This window comes from Falco biarmicus, chromosome 1 (assembly GCF_023638135.1).
Source record: "Falco biarmicus isolate bFalBia1 chromosome 1, bFalBia1.pri, whole genome shotgun sequence".
NCBI classification, from domain to species: Eukaryota; Metazoa; Chordata; class Aves; order Falconiformes; family Falconidae; genus Falco; species Falco biarmicus.
Window position 1 is genome coordinate 37,681,566 of NC_079288.1, and position 16,112 is coordinate 37,697,677.

Here is a 16,112-nt window from a genome sequence, read left to right on the forward strand (position 1 = left end):
CAAAATGCTTTGTTAATTTAGTAGCTTTGTTCCTAAATACTAATAGCCACAGTAAATGTCTTGTGTAAGTTAACGGTCAGTCTTAGATATGTTATTTTAGTTTTCTGTTTTTCTATGTTTATGGTGACTTCTACCAGAAAAACTCATAGCAGGTTATAAAACAGGTTTGGTATATGAAGCAGTGCAGGAGGCAACCATTGCAGCATGCAGTTCCATTCGGATTTTTAATAATTTCTTGCTTTACATTCTTCTCCTGCCTTGATACCTGTATTTTTTCATGTCTTTGTTGTTTTGTTTCAGGTGCTGCAGAAGTTCTGGAATCGTTGGAAGTCTCGTTTGGAAGAGAAGGAGGAAAAAGAGCAGCAAGCCTTAATGTCAGTGGCTCATGCTCGTTATAGGTACGCACGGAAATATCAATATAAATGTATACAAATGTGGGATTTGTGGCCTTTTGGTTCTCTCTTAAAATCTGGTAGTACCTTTGGGGGTTTATTGTGCTGATGCTAATTGCAAATTGTTCATTACTCAAATAAAATATAAAAGCATCTGCTTCTCTGTGAAATGGGAGAGGGAAATCGGTTAAGCCTACCTGAGGCTTGCTTACATACTGGTAAGAGCAGTAGGTTGCAGCACGAGCACGGACAAGAACAAAAGAACCTGAACTCAAAATGGTGATACTGGTTACGTTTCACAACCTCAGTTGCACCAAAAGAAATCCTTTACAACTGCTGGGAGTTAACTCGAAGTTTGCAGTATGGAATTACTGGGAATCTCTCTTCTTCAGAGGTGCTTGGGTTTTCTGTTAAATGGATGCTGTGGGTTCTCATCATCTCTTAAAATTCAACCAGTACCCTTTGTCTCAGAGTAATGATGTATCTTACTAACTACTTTTACTGGCATATTATGGAGGCACAGATATGCGCAGGAGTTACAAGAGTGTGTACTTGTTCGTTGTGGAAATTGGGGGTGGACGGGTGGAAATACTGATTGAGAGAGGAGATAAAAAAGGGTATTTGTCTTTTTTGAGATGCCTTAAAGACCTTGCCTGGGCTTGTATTCTTATTCAGGGATGGAGTGCTGACTGTCCAGGTAGAGTTGTGATTTATGATGCTATTAAAACCTATTTCCCATTTCCTGTATTAGAATACTAACAAAAAAATTTGCTTTCCTTGGGAAATGATATGTTTGGAAATAGGCTTTTAAAATGAGTCCCTTCCTAGGAGACTTTTTCCTTTGTAAGCTGAGAGAAAAAAGTGGTTCCTAACGTTGAATCTTCTTTCCTGGTAGACTTGGGACCTTGCATCTTTTGTTGGCAGAGAATGGTCATACCCTGTGTTGTAGATGCATACCTTTCTGTCATCTGGCTTTGCAGTTGAAAGCAAGCTGCAGAAAATCTGTTTTGCCTTGGATATTGGCTTGCTTTTGGGAGATTCACAAACAGGGTTGGAGGGCAGGCTGAGTAATGAGACACCTGCATTTCTGCAAGCAATTAAGAGTTTTTCCAACTGGTGTGAGAGTGCAGCTGTGGTGCATTAGCTTACCCTCTGGAGACAAGGAGAGAGAAATGGCTCAGTGACTCAGGAGGTGTAGTGAAGATGAGTTGCAGCATGCAAGTGCTGCAATGTGACGTATGCCTGTCTCACCAGGGAAGGGGTGAACAGATGGTTTGAAGGCTCTTGTTGGTTCTGTAGCCATACCTTGATTTCGTGGGTCAGGAATGTTTTTTCTGTGAAATCTTTTCTCTTTAGAAAGGGTATAAACGAAATCCTATTTCCTGAACACAAAAGAACAAATTATAAGAAGTGTGTTCCTGGTTCAGAGGTCTGGGGCTGCTTGCCAACCAGAGCTAAGTAAAACTTTCATGGCAGCTTGCCAGAACTCAGCTTTCCTGTTGGTCTCTGATGCGTGTAGGTGCTGTCTCACAAGTCAGTGCCCCAGTTGCTGGAAGAGCCATCAGCTGAGATTTGTCAGTGTCTACAGATCAAAGACACTCTTGCTGGCAACTACCAGTACCCTCCAGGAAGACTTAGTTAACTCATGTTTTTTACCAACCTATAAACTTGTAATGAGCTGTAACAGCTACCTACTGAAAATTACCTGGTAAGAATCCCAAATATTTTTTAGGCCTTTCTAGACTCGAGAAGAGCTGAGGCTTGCTGACAGTGTAATTAGTGTGCCCACGTGACTTGAGTTCTGGAAATAACTGATGTAGTCTGAACTGCGTGCTGTTTCTGCTAGGCTGTAGCTCTGATTTCTGGACTAGAATGCTTCTACTGCATGCTCGTTCTGTGAGAGAGTTGTATGGTGCTCAATCACAAATATAAATAACACATTTGGGATACTGTTTGAGCATTCTTGTGCATCCCTGGGGAGGAGGAGGCAAACTAGAAAGTATTATCTTCATCTAGAGAGAAATAAGCTTTGATAATGAGGGCAGCCTGACCTTGTTCATAAACGAAGCTCTGGTAGAATCTCCAGTGTTGAGATCACACCACGCTGCTCTTTGTTATTTGTTGTTAGAACTTTTTTTCAGGTCCTGTCATGATGTTTGCTTTGTTTTTAAGAACAAAAGTAGAGTAGGGTTTTCAAAATATTTCCAAGGGAGGAGGGAGTGGACTGTTTACAGTGGAGAAGAAATAAAGGGTTATTATGTACTTTTTTCTTTGTGTGTGTTTATAAATAAAATTAATTGGTCAGAAGTCAGACGAATCTTTCAAATTATCTGAATAAAAGCAGGGAGTTCTGGTAACTTTAGAAAGTTCATTAATCTGGTCTCATATACTCTGGGTAAGATTTCAGGGGACAAATTGTTTGGTTTTTTAACCTAGAGAATAGTGGGGACATATAGCTGCCTCATTGCTAAACAAGGCTTGCATGATATGAAAAGTGAAGTAACTGAGTTGTAGATGGATTGGTCTTTTGTCATTCATAAAACCAATCTCTGTTCTGAGGGGATTCTTTCCTGTGCTGACATTCTTCCTTGTTGCTTGCAGGAGGGTGTTGATGAGACAGGTATTTGACATGTGGTTGCTGAACACCTGCAAGCAGCAAGAATACCGAATGGGAGAGAAGAGGGTAAATGTAACTCTTTTACCTGGCCTTGCTTAGGAAATGGAGGGGATAATTTCTTAGTCACTGCCTGTGAACATGAGCTAGCATGAGATGGACTTTGGTATTGTGAATTCCCTTGTCCCTGGTGGGGGATCAAGTCAGGGGAAACAGATAACAGCTGATATTTACTCACCTTTTTAAAGTTAGGCTGTTTATTAATAAATAAAACTGAGCTGTTACCAGAGGATAACTATTCACACAGTTCATTCACTTATTCCCTCACTCACAAATGCGCGCGCTCTCTCTCATGCTCTCTGTTTCATGGTTACCTGGTTGAGACAATAACAGTAATAAAGAGGCAACCTGAACCTATTTAAGAAGCGCAGGGTTGTACTGACAAACTAATTGATTCTGGGTTGGTGTCTATAAAGTCCCTTTAGAGATCATTTCCTAAGATGTATATATAATCCTGTAGTCTTTATATATAAGCATCTACTGCTGCTTTTTGTGTGGTCTGAGTGACAGAACTCATAGTTGATGGTAGCGTGTGTGGATGGCCTTGTGCAGATATGGTTGACTCGTGGTGTTCTGAGATTATCAGTCCTTGTGAGTTCAACAGGACTGGTTTCTGGAGCTTATCGGTTCTTGGGAGTCTTTCACATGCTGCTTATCAATTTGTATTTTTACCCTCTTTGGCCTGCTGTTTTCTGGTAGCAGTTTCTCCATCCACATGTGAATAGGTATCTGTAAAGCACATTGACATAAACTTGCAGCAAAAGTGTTTTGACATGTCCGTTGCTACTCAACGTGGGAAGAGGAAAACAAACACTGGACAGTTTTGTGCATGTCAGCTTTAAGGAATTGTCTTCTGTTGTTTTTAACTGGCCTCTGTCATGAATTCATTGCCACCTTCTTTCATTATAGGCTGTGCTTCATTTTGAAAGGCAGCTATTGCGTTGCTTCTGGTGCTTCTGGCGTAGAAGAACCACTGCACGTTTGGAGGAGCAAGAGGGCTTGGTTTGTGCAAGAGATTACTACAGTAGCTTGCTGCAGCTAAAGGCTTTCTGTCTGTGGAAGCAAAATACTCAGGAGAGAAAAACAGAGTAAGAAGTTTTTTTAGAAGGGAGAATTATTTGGATTGGCCCTGTGGTGACCTACTTTTGTCAAAGCAGGATTTAATTCACAGTGATTCTGACTCCCTAATTGTGCTTTGGAATCTACTAGGTTGTCTTTCGGTAAATGACTTACTGGAAGTAGCAAGTGTGAAGTCAGGTCTGTGCTAGAGGGGTTCAGTAATGTGGATTCATTATAGAAGAGATAATTAAATTATTTTTCTTATAGGAGGCTCAAGGAGGTGCAAGCCTTAAGATTTCACGATTCAAAATGTCTGCAGCAGACTTGGAACAAATGGAGGGAGGTGAGATTTAACAGATGGGAAAGAGCTTGAATCCTTTTTGTTATGTTCAGATTGCTTGTGCCCATATGGCTAGAAATTAAATTGTTTATTTTAAACACTAATCATTCCTAAGCTCTCTTCCAGGTGGATAAAATCAGTTCAGTGTGGGTGGAACAGGCATTGTGTAGGGAGGAGAGGGAGTTCTTGGACTTGATTTCAGTTGTCTAGGTATAGTAGGAATGGGACTACAGTTGAGGAGGTTTACCTGAGAATGTAACCAGAGTTAGTGTGATTCAGTTGTCCCTCAGCAGTCCTGTGTATGACCTTCTCAAAACTTCACTGAAGTTAGGAGTTTGCAGCAAGGCCATGGTGCAGGGCCTGTAGTCACGTACAGGTCATAGCAGGCGCTATCAGATGGCACTTCACTTTTATGCTGAGCCTTTTCCTTACCATGATGTGAGGTACCAAATGTGCCCTGCAGCGTGTCTTGAGAATCTGTGAAAAATTTTAGAGTTGATGCTAGTATGTTGGTCCAGAGCTGTTAACTTGAGTGAATTGCATGAGTCCTCAAGAGGATTCTTAGAAAGGGCAGGGGAAAAAGCTTCAACAAGGCCTTTTGCAGGAATAGCAGGGCGCAGCACCAGTTTGAGTGAAAACTTATTACAGGAAGGTAAAGGGCTGAAGTTTTCCCAGAGACTGGGAACAGTCCTTTTTCCTCTGCTCTCTGCTGTTGCTTGTTTTCCCTCCATCACGTGTACATATCTAACCCCCCTCCCACCCTGCCCACCCTTTATAGTACATGGGACATCAGCGTGAGAAATGGAGGAAGCTGGTGCAAGCAGACACGCACTATCAGCACACATTACTGGGCAAGACCTTGAGAGCCTGGAAGGTAGGAGGGAATGTCCTTTTCTTCGAGGGACTTGTCTGTGTGTGCTTAAGTGTTTGAGTGAGAACTGAAGGGCTGCCGTGCTGTTGCACTCTGGGCACTTACACACCAAGGTAGAATGGAGGCTATTGTAGATATGGTTGTGTAAGCTTTAGCATTGCTTTTTAGAGCAGAAGAACCAATGTAATCTTGTGGCGTTGGTGAAGGGTGTATATAATAGCTAGCATGATCTAGTGTGTAATGACTGTTCATCTCAGAAAAGCAGCATTCAATTTTAGTGGCTGTAACCTCATTTTTTTTTTTATCCTCTTCTACTTTACTGCTGCTACTACTCTCCTACGCTGCTGCTAAGAGTTTCCAAATGTCCTCTCTCCTCCAAGATGCTGGCAGTTGAGGGAAATTTTACTTCTCGCTGCTTTTCTTGCAGAGTTACCAACATAATGTACAGTGCATTCTATACCAGGTAGCTGAAAAGGAGAAACAGCACACCAGACTACTGCTGCGGTAAGCCTACGTTTCGTTGTGCAGCACGAGAGAGAAGTGACTGCATTGCAGTCCAGCACTCTCTTTCACTGCCATCTTTGTAAATTTTTGAGTGTTTAGTGCTGGGAATTGACTGTGCCATGCATTGCTGTTTCTGTGCAGGTCATCTAGCTAAGAAGTCAGCCTTTCTAGATTGCCATCTGTTTTGCTTTAACTTTTTTTTTAATCTCTGTGTAGTCCCATGACAGAATAAGCAGACAGCAAACTGTACCATTCCATGCAGTGCATGGATTCTGACTGCTGTGATATTAAAATTAAAACAGCCTGGAAGATACAGAGGCTGTCTTGCATTACAATGAGGAGAGCGATTAAAGATAATATCACTTTGTATTGATTGTAGTTGCTTTTAACTACCTCATTTGTTCTAATGCTGTACAACTGGAGGCACTTGCAGAGCCTGACTGACTCAGCTTAGGAAGCTGGATTCGAGGGTGTGTTCTGGTTTGTACTGCCTTCTCTTCAGCAGAGACCTGAAGGGGCAGAAGTTGATTTGCAAGATTGACTTTATAAAGGCAGCTGGTTTTGGTTCTCCTGTGAGTGGGAAGGTACCAAATGACTGTGTAAGAATCATTCTTCGTGGCTTCTGTTTGTTTTTTAATTTTTTATATATTTTGCCTTCAGACAGCTTCTGTGTACATGGAGAGAAAATGCTCTTGCTCTCATATGTGAAGCTAAGGCAACTACTCTGGCAGATGAGCACTACAGGAGAGCAATCCTGTCCAAGGTAGGCTCTGTGTAGCAGATCCCAAGGTCTAAGTACAAATGCTGGTTCAGGCAAGGGTTAGGTAATGCAATTAGAAGGACCGAAAGCTTAATCTAAGAGCCACTATTAAGAAAGGTCTCAAAAGTTGGACTGCCATTTTACTCCTCCTACAGGTGTCTCTGAAACTTGTCTCTGAGTTCGTTTGTGGTTTTTTTCTTTTCCTTTCTTTCTCCCCATTTCCTAGAAGGAAGGGAAAACCAGTAGTATGATACAGCATTGTAGTATTACCTGGAGGGGAGCAGGCAGATGGATGGAAAAGAAGAATGCTTTGAAGAATGCCAGGGCGACCTTTTGAAATACTGATTTATTTCATTTGTAGGAAATGTGCACTGTCTTGCTGAGCCTTATGTGCAAAATGAGATGGAAATGGCTACGGTGCCAGCAACGTGCAGTGTGTTGCTTCCCCTACCAAAGAACATTGCAGTGTCAGTCTTCTGTCTCTTGTTTGCGTTGTATCTTTAGGTGTTGCTACAGTGGAGATATGCTGCCTTGCTACAAGCGTGTTGCCGTAAGCAGAAGGCGATAGCTGTGATGGAGGCTAGAAAACATTTGGATATAGGTGAGCGGTTGAAGATACTAAACTCTCAAAAGACTTAGTTATCTGTGCACAACCCTTAGAAAGACGTGGCTTAGTAGGGCAGTCTTTTGTGTCATCTGCACATCTGACTGGATGGTTTATTAAGCCTACAAAGGACGTCCCCCTAGAACGGGGAATGAGTTGGGTACTCAGTGATCTGTTGAAGGCTGCTTGTTTGACTTTAGCTGCTCTGTTGGTTCCTTTTCTGTGTAAGAGACTGTAACGCTCCCTTTCTGAAAGAAATTATCCATTACTAATTGTGAGAAGCTCAGCCGTCTCTATTTCGAGGGCAGTGCAAGTAATCATCAGTTACTGCTTCAGCCTTTCTCTAGTAATTAATACAGAAAGGCCCTCAAACACTAGAAGCATTTTCATGGTACCTGCCACGTTCTTGACATGAGAACTGTGAAGCACAGAGGGCAAATGATTCCCTGAAGATTAAAGAGTGTCAGTGGCTGCAGGGAAGACTTGCAAGTCACTGCTCACTGTCCATTACCTGCAGTGTTTCACAATCCTTCCTAGTGCTGAGTACTCTCAGTGCTGAGTATTGACAACTGAAACAGTCTGAAAGGGCAGCTGATCACTTGATACTCTCTGAGATTAAGTCTCCTTCTGCAACAGTAGTTAATTTATCTTCTAACAGTGCGTTTACAGACCCTGTTTCTTCACTGGAAGGAATTAACTAGGGAGTCTCTGATGCTGAGGGCACAGCAGCACAGGGCAGTACAGCACCACAAGCAGCACCTGCTCCGCAAGTACCTGGCGGAATGGAAGAAATATCAGCAGCAGTGTCTTGAGAAAATGGTGAGAAGGATCAGCAGCCTCCCAGCTAGTGACCCAGGCTGGGAAGTTACAAGTTCCAGTGTGGAGGAGCAGGTCATGTCGCCTGGTGAAGGGAATGGTAGTCGTGGCTGAGGAGGAGCATGACAGCCTTGTGCGTTGGGGAGGAAGGAACATGCCTGTGTCTTGCCTGAAGAAGATTTGGTACAACTAACTGACTTAATGAGACAGGACAAGCTGGGCTTGCTATGTGTGGGATCACTTACTGATAATGAGATCCTTGGTGGGCTTGTAGATAATTGCAAATGGCGTTACACTTTAGGGCACTTAAGATACTGAGGATGGCCTCAGTAGAGAAAAGGGAGGGTGGCAAAGGCTGTTTGGAACCTGTTCTTCTGTAGTAGCATTTGGCTTAGAGAAGTGGGATTTGTCTGCAAGTAGCTCGCTGTTTTATTCCCTTACAGCTACTACAGAGACAGGGAGATCAGCTAATGACTCGCAGACTTTGCTCTGCTTCCTTTTCTTGCTGGAAGACACAGGTAATGAATTGTTCCCTGGGTAGGTGTCCTTATCCCTTCTTCTTCATATTCCATTTACACATGAGGACCAAAAAGATGTATTTAAACGTTTTCTGGATTTTTGGTTCCACTAGCACAAGAGACACCTTGCCATATATATACTGGGTGAACTGAGCAGATTGTTCTGCTGTGGCTCCACCAGCAGTTCCTGTCTGGTTGATGCTCTGGCTAGTGTTTCTGGTACGGGATATGTAAACTCCTGACCTAGCTGCTGTGCAATTTTTTTCCCCTGATAGCTGTTGCAGCAGCGATGGGAAGAGCAGAAGACAGTGCAAGCATTGTGGCACTGGTCCCTTTCATTGCAGAGAAAGGTAAGGATCTGTGGGAGCTGGGGGCAGGCAAGTACATTTGCACATGTGCAGATCTTGACTGCTGATTTGACTGCAGTCGGCAAGAGTGCACATTGAATATCTGTTTCCTTTCATCTTTGGGGTGCTATGTGTTATTTTAGGACGCTGGAAAATTGTCCCTAAATCCTCTTATCCGATTAAAAAATTTGCGCTTGTTTTTCCCCATCCAGCCTCAGCTGACTTAAATCCCTGTCCTTTTGTCCTTGCGATAGTGCCCTCCTGTTGCTGTAGCTCTGCCTGTTACTGTCCAGTGGAAGGGAAGGTGTTCCTGTCTGCAGGGGGAGTCCCTGGCCCGGAACCTGTCTGTAACACTCACAGCTATCTGTTGTTCATGTTGTAGGTGTTTGGTGCTTGGCTCAGATTTGCTAAGGAGCAACAGCAGAAGGAAGATCGCACTGAGAAACCCACAGGAGCTCACCACACTGCGCTTCTGAGAGAAGGTGTAACCCGGGTCTTGAGATATACCACTAGCGTGAAACAGTTGCAGGCACAACTCCAAGGCCAGCACCAGCTGAAGGTGACGGAGACAAGTGATTGCTCAGATATATCTAGGACTGGTCTGCTCTGATCTACTCTGTGTGTGTGTGTATGTATGTATCTGGGAGGCTGACATCTTGGTTCTTGTTTGGATCTGACATACGCTTTTGCCTGTCCTTTCATTCAGCAGAGACTAGAGCACTTCAGGCTTGTGTTGCTAATTGTGAACCTTTCTTAATTAAGCTGTTTCAAAACTGGCCAGTTCCTACCATAGGCAATGTTGCTGGATGGAACCTTTGTGTATGGCTAAGGTCTGGTCTCTAAATTCTGTGCTAGAATGAAGCCTCAGAGGCTGCATCTAATCCTGTCTTAGCTTTAGCACCACTTAAACCTTCAAATGTGGGTTGTGTCACTTCTGCCTCTGAGTATCAGCCCAGCCCTGTGTGTGGAAAGGAAGATAGGGATGCCTGTATTGATTGCTCTCTTCCTGCTCCTGGGCAGCTTTCCCAGCTCTTTTCCAGGTTTTCAAGACACTAGTTGTTCTGTTTGCTAATGTGCAGCCCACCTCATTGCAGAAGTACCCAGTTAATTCTCCTTGCCCAAACGTTACTGCAGTGAACCTGCTTAGAGAGCTGGTATGGGTGTGAGGTCATCGGAAATCTCAGTTCCTTTCTGCGGTGTTCTCCCTGGGTGGCATGGTGTTACTTCCTATTCTCAGCCATCAAATGCTCTACTGTTGTTCGTGTTGGCAGGCAGCCTACAACCTTCACCAGTCAGTGTGTCGTTGTGCCATGCTGTGGAAACAGAAGGCTCTCTCCAAGAAGTTAAATAAGCCTTGTTCTTTTCTGCCATCTCTGAAGAAGCGAGGGGTGTTTAAAACACCTGATGTTAGCCCTGGGGCAAGAGGGCATTCAGCAGAGGAAGAGCCGTGGACTTCAAAATGTAGTCATCTACCGTTTCACCCTGCTGGTGGGGACTCTGTTCTTAGTGATCTGTGAGTTTGAAGTTCTAGTCCCTCCAGCATTTCTCTAGTGCATATATGTAGTTTTGCATGTATGTTGTCTGTCTGTCTTGCTCGGTATATATGTAGTCTATCTGTCTCTCATTTTTGTATTTCCAAGTTTTTGCACTGGCTGTTAGTCCCATGCAGTTTCCCTAACTCTTTCTCTGACCCTGCATCACACGGCTGGCATTGCAGAGTTAGACATGAGCTGCTGCATAATGTATACACCAGCCCACAAATAATGAAAGAATTTGTGACTTTACACTTACGTATCAGCAACAGGTAGAATCAGCTAAGCTATATACTATGCACTATGTGCTTCTCAGTATACAGCTATGAATTCATGGAGTGCTGGTCATTTGTTGTAGGACCAGTTACACAGAGAAACATCTGAAAGATGTGGGTGATGAGACTTTTACCGTCATAAGAGCTTGTTTTGCCTGAGTGACCTAGAGCTGTCACTGAAGCTCTTCTGTTTATTTTTTTTTTTTCACTGAAGTAATGTATAGGCTCTTTTGAAATTATAAATGCCAAGATCCTGGCTGTGCAGGAACTGAACTTTCTTCTTGCCCCTTTCTTCCTCCTGGGGAAGCTATTCCTTAAAAAATTCATACTGCTCGTGGAGCAATTGCAAGGAAGAATCTTCCATGAAGCTTCTCAGTCCAGGAGAGGAGCCTTACAGGGAAATAAGGTGACAGCTTCACATTTCTTTACGCTGCTGCCAAAAGTAGCTCTGCCTTGTTTGGTTCCATCCACTGCTCCTTGTCATTCATATGGTGAACCACATAGCAGCATTAATACAGGTTGAAATTCAGGCTTTAAAAATTATTATTGCGTAGAAGGGGATTGTTGCAGAGCAGGGATGAACGATGGAATAGGACTGTTTCTTTAGGTGCAGTGCCAACTTACGCCAATTGAAAATAATCCTGAATCTGGGACATTATTGGTTCTGTTTGTTCTTTCCAGAAATGCTATTCGACGAGCAAGGTTAGCACCACAGAGGCCTGACTTCCTTCTGGAATCTCTAGAAAGCAAAGAACTGCTGGCACATCCTCTAATGAGGTAGAAAATCTGGGTTTAAAAGTAAAGAAAAAGAGGGTGACTTACAGTGGGCCTTACGCTATGCTTATCCCCTCAAATCCCCTTACCTCTGTAATACAGAACATTCAGTAATTACGGGCTTGTGCGTTGTTTCATTAGTGAGAGATTTTAATGGAAAAATAAGGCACATCACTTACATCCAAAATTAATGGGCGTAGTAAGTAAAGTTTCCTTTTCTGTCAATCTTGCCACATAAACTGGAAAGTTAGAGTTGTGCAGGATGCTTTTTGGCTCATAGATCGTATTTGCTGCGTAACAGGTTTGGGTCTGCATTTAACTGATCTGCTGGGGAATCATTAATGATTCCAGTAATGCAGAGCCAGAACTGAGTATTTCTCTCTGTCTTGGCCGAATTTTGCTGCTCTGAAAGGAGATGCTTTTTTTGTTGTACTTTCCCCAAAAGGTCTGTGCTGCTGAAATCGTTCAGCTAAGCAGTGCTTTCATGGTCTTGAGTGCTCTGCACTTGTTTTAGTTATGGTGTCACTTAGCGCTGAAAGTGAGGGAACTGAAACTGCTCTTCATAGAGAAGCTGAAATTGCTTTTAAGCAGATGTTTAGAGTGAACTTTTTTTGGTGAAACTGTTTTGTATTTAGCTTTAGAGAAGGGAAACATCCATAGATTTCCTGTCAAAACCCATCTGGGATTGCTGCTTCTGCTGCTCTCTTTCTCTTGTCCCCAAACCAAAATAAGGCAGGGTTTTATTAATGGGTTGAATTCGCAGCTTTAAAGAAATCGTTTTGGCCTGGATTAACGTGGAGAATTTGGAGCAGGGCAGGTAGGAGTAATGGACATCTTAACTGCTTTGCTGCTTTTTTTGTTTTTAAACTGCTGTGGTGTTTTGGTTTGGGGGTGGTTTTGTTGTTGTTTTTTGTGTGGTTTTTTTTAAAGTGGGGTTTCCCATGCATAGTAAAGCAGTTAACTGGAAAGCTGTATGCAAGGGAGTAACAAGATTCCCTGTTTTTGCACTGACTGCAAAGCACAAGACTAACAGGTACCAATGTAGAGTGACCTTATCCTCTTTTTACAGGTCAGAGGCGCCCTTTCAGCAAACACCTGCGAACAGATGTGCTGCCCAGACTGGGGACTTGGTGGCAGCACCTCGGATGGAAGAAAGTACCTGTAAATGTCTATCTCAGATGAGCAATACCGCTCATTCCTGTCCATCTCTCATACGTGCTGCTCCCCTGTCGGTACCGCTGTGGACACACAACACGCACCATACTGCTGAGAGGCCAGAGCCGTGGTCTCCTTCAGCTTTTGTGCCCCAAATGAAAGCTGGAGCAGGAATGGTGAGTGTATTGCTAAAGGAAAAAGTGCGCTTACTGGGCTACCGTCAGCGGGAATGCTGCTTGTTGCTGGCTTTTCCCCCGACTCTCTGGCCTGCCCATCTGGTTGCTGAGCCAGTTGTCATCTGAAAAGTTGACCAAAACTGGCTCTGGATGCCCAGGAACTGTTTGCCACCAGTCTGAAGCAGTATTTCGCTAGCTGACCAGCCCGCATGTGTGTTATACTCTAATTCGTGCCTTTTTTCCTGGTCTTGTGTCCTTCCTAGCTGGATGCTTTTCCTAGTAATTGACTTGAGGGTGCTGCTCCTTCACATAGCTCGGGGCAGTTACAGCTTGCCAACCAGATTACAGGCATTTAAGAGTAACCTGGTTTAGGAGCAGTGGATATGACTGAATCTCAAAAACTGAAATTTGCTTCACCTGCAAGTAGGTGCTTCTGTGTTAAGCTCCTCTGTTCCACGCAGAATGGGAGGCATTAATCTGATGAAATACCTCCATGCTAGAAATGAAAGAGCCCAACGTCTTAAGCTCTGCTTCTTCTGTGGTATTTTATGAGGGGCTCAGTGACTATAGGGGGTGTCTGAGCTGGAGTAGGACGGGGTAGGTCAGGTGCAGCCTGCTTGTAGGGCTTACTCAAGAAAACCCTTTGAGGGAAAAAACCCCAGTGTCATTCTGACCTTGTAGAGAGGAGGTCAGCCTGCCAGTGGTCACGCAGGAGCCTCTTCCCAAGACTATCAACAGGCCTCTGCGGAGAAGCGGCGACCACACTTGCAGCCGCATTTGCTGTCACCTGAAGACTTGGTGGGAAAATGGAGTCACCAGGCTGCAGGTAGGTCCTCAGATCAAAACCATAGCAGTTGTGTGTCTTCCTCTAGTATGTGCAAGTCAGCTCCACAAAGCCTAAGGGAGACAAGGCAGTCTTGTATGCCTGCATCAGGAGGTGAAGGGTATCGGTCATTCCTTTTTGGGATGGAAATAGTTTTGTGGATTTTGCTGAATCGGGGGCTAAAGCCCTGTTGTAGGGATCGAAGGATGGGAAGTGCTAGGGGCCAACTCCTTTCAGCGAGAACGCGCTCAAGTGCTGGGGCATTCCTGTGCACGAGGCTGAATGCGCAGCAGAACTCACTGCAGGAAGGAAGAATTCACTCAGTAAGGTTCTCCACGTTTTCTCTGGACTTACAATGTAGTTGTAAAGGGGACAGTGGTGTCTAAGTGCCTCTGAGTGTGGTGCTTTTAATGACGTAAGGACATGGAATTTGTGTTCGTGGCACCAGACTCACTACTTAGTTCTAGAGATGTAAAAAGCTAAATCACAAATAGGCCAGAACAGTATTTGTAGTACTAAACCGTTCACTACAGCAGAACATTTCTTACCTCTTTCTGTATGTTAAATCTGAGTCTTCAGAGCTTGTAACGCTGTCAGGACTCCTGCCCCCTCACTGTCCCTGATCGTTTGGGCGGATAGGTCCATGTCTCAGGGTGACAAAATGTGTGAAAAGGGCTCGGGAGTACTGAATGTTCCCCGTCTGCTAACCTGACTTCCCTTCATAAGAAGCAGCAGCGGCAGTCTGCTCTGCTTCCATTGCTTGCGCCTTCTGTCTTCCATTCAGCTGAAGGGGAGGAAAGTGAGCACTGTCCCAGGCAAGAACCGGTGTCGCAGAGAAAGCTGGAAGTTGAACTCCAGTGCATCCAGCAGCAGATGCAGTACTACTTCAGCAGGAAGCAAGAACTCAGGTATGTTGAGAAGCCCCTTTAGCCAGCCTTTCTCTGTGCTGCCAGCTCAATACTGCATTTTTTGTATCTACTTTGAAAATAACCAGTCTATTCACAGCAGAACTGTGAATGAAACAGAGGAAATTTCTAGAGATTTTTTTTCTCTTTTTCAGAGGTCACTCCAGGTGGGAGAGAGTACATGTGCAACTTTTTGTAATTAGCAAGTGGCTTAATTATACCTTTGGCAGCTATTGGAGAAAGCATGACAAGGGTATCGTTGGGTGTAATCTGAAGGCAGTACAAATGAACTTGGCAGAGAAGCTGAAATTTAACTTTTAGCTCTTTTATCATGAGTAAAGGCTTCGCTTTTCCAACTGTCAGTTAAAAAACAATATGGCTGGTGTTTGAACACTTCTCTGCTAGAACAGGAAAACATTTACAAAAATGCTCAAAAGAAAATGGGGCTTGGAGGGGATTCAACAGTCAGAGGCGGAGGAAGTCAGGAACTAGGAGCAGGAAACGGAAACACCAGTTTCCAGGCAGGTTTCTCCGCTTTCCAGCATTTTTATTTATTTTTTTTAACTTTTACCATTCACTTGTTTAAGACAAAAAATTGGGTCTTAGTTGCAAGTATCAGTTGCAAGGCTAAGTTGGCTTAGACTGTTGAGCTACTACTTGGGATAAGAATCCTTCTAATCCATTTTATCAGGTCCTGTTGGCAGCAGGCACGGATTCTACAGAAGTGGCTAGAAACAAGCACGCAACCAGAGGATCAAGATGGTGTGCAAGGAGTTCAGGAAGAACTGGAACAGGTGTGTAAGTGCCAAACAAACTGGAGTTACTTAAGTGACCATCGCTATGCTGTGCACTTAGCCTAAAGGCTGATGGTAGTTGTGAGGAACTGCATAGTAAGCTGTTCCCGGAGTGCCAAGAGCAGGGAAACCTGTAATCAGAAGCGGGGAGCAGCACACACTGCTGCGTAGATGCACCTTCCTCGTGGTTCAGAAATGTACCTCCAGCTCAAACAGGCCCTGCCAAGACTATTTCTGAGCTCCACAGCAGGCTCAGGTTTTTTTCTGTGGTTTCTCAGGACAGCGCAGCTACACTACAGTGACTGCACCTGCACTGCTCGGTCCCCAGGTTCATACGGCTGTGCGTGCGCGTACTGTACTGCTGCCTCTAGCGCTCGCCAGTACTTGGCTCTCGCCAGGTGACACAGCCCTGTCACTTACCTTGTTCTTCATGGGGTAATACAAAGGCTGCTCGAGCTCATTCGCTGTCAAAAAGCCTGAACGCCGTCCTGCTGTACAAACAGCTTATGCAACTGTCTTTGCTTTCAGCTGCAGGTGAGGATCGACACTCTCACCAAAGCACGACTGAAAGAGAGACGTCACGTGCAGGACCTGGTTGCCCGCCTGCATGACATCCAGACTGCTCTGGGTACATAATCCATTTCAACCCATTTTTCAGCTCACGGGAAGGACTTTTTGCCCCTTTTGTAGCAGGGGAGGATGGAAGAGATGTATACATTCTCTTAGCCTACATATGCCATTTTTCTTTTATAAATGAACTTTAATATTTTTGCTTGCTTTATTTTATTACTAT

General features: G+C 44.1%; 1 protein-coding gene across 7 annotated transcripts in view; it reads left to right on the top strand.

The window, feature by feature from the left end:
- The window catches only part of SFI1 (SFI1 centrin binding protein), a 31,999-nt gene extending 15,912 nt beyond the window's left edge, over positions 1 to 16,087 (top strand). For 5 of the 7 annotated variants that reach the window (XM_056344823.1, XM_056344818.1, XM_056344824.1 and 2 more), the window contains 19 exons: positions 301 to 398; positions 2,994 to 3,075; positions 3,976 to 4,154; positions 4,393 to 4,468; positions 5,244 to 5,339; positions 5,764 to 5,840; positions 6,501 to 6,603; positions 7,105 to 7,201; positions 7,863 to 8,023; positions 8,464 to 8,538; positions 8,814 to 8,888; positions 9,268 to 9,444; positions 10,157 to 10,398; positions 11,374 to 11,469; positions 12,536 to 12,797; positions 13,479 to 13,623; positions 14,405 to 14,528; positions 15,217 to 15,319; positions 15,848 to 16,087. In XM_056344823.1, the coding sequence (XP_056200798.1) occupies positions 301 to 398; positions 2,994 to 3,075; positions 3,976 to 4,154; positions 4,393 to 4,468; positions 5,244 to 5,339; positions 5,764 to 5,840; positions 6,501 to 6,603; positions 7,105 to 7,201; positions 7,863 to 8,023; positions 8,464 to 8,538; positions 8,814 to 8,888; positions 9,268 to 9,444; positions 10,157 to 10,398; positions 11,374 to 11,469; positions 12,536 to 12,797; positions 13,479 to 13,623; positions 14,405 to 14,528; positions 15,217 to 15,319; positions 15,848 to 15,955 (2,376 nt within the window). In that variant the 3' untranslated portion in view covers positions 15,956 to 16,087. The remainder of the gene's footprint in view (positions 1 to 300; positions 399 to 2,993; positions 3,076 to 3,975; positions 4,155 to 4,392; positions 4,469 to 5,243; positions 5,340 to 5,763; positions 5,841 to 6,500; positions 6,604 to 7,104; positions 7,202 to 7,862; positions 8,024 to 8,463; positions 8,539 to 8,813; positions 8,889 to 9,267; positions 9,445 to 10,156; positions 10,399 to 11,373; positions 11,470 to 12,535; positions 12,798 to 13,478; positions 13,624 to 14,404; positions 14,529 to 15,216; positions 15,320 to 15,847) is intronic. The other 2 variants (XM_056344846.1, XM_056344837.1) reach the window with 2 other exon arrangements.
- The last annotated feature ends 25 nt before the right edge of the window (positions 16,088 to 16,112 follow it).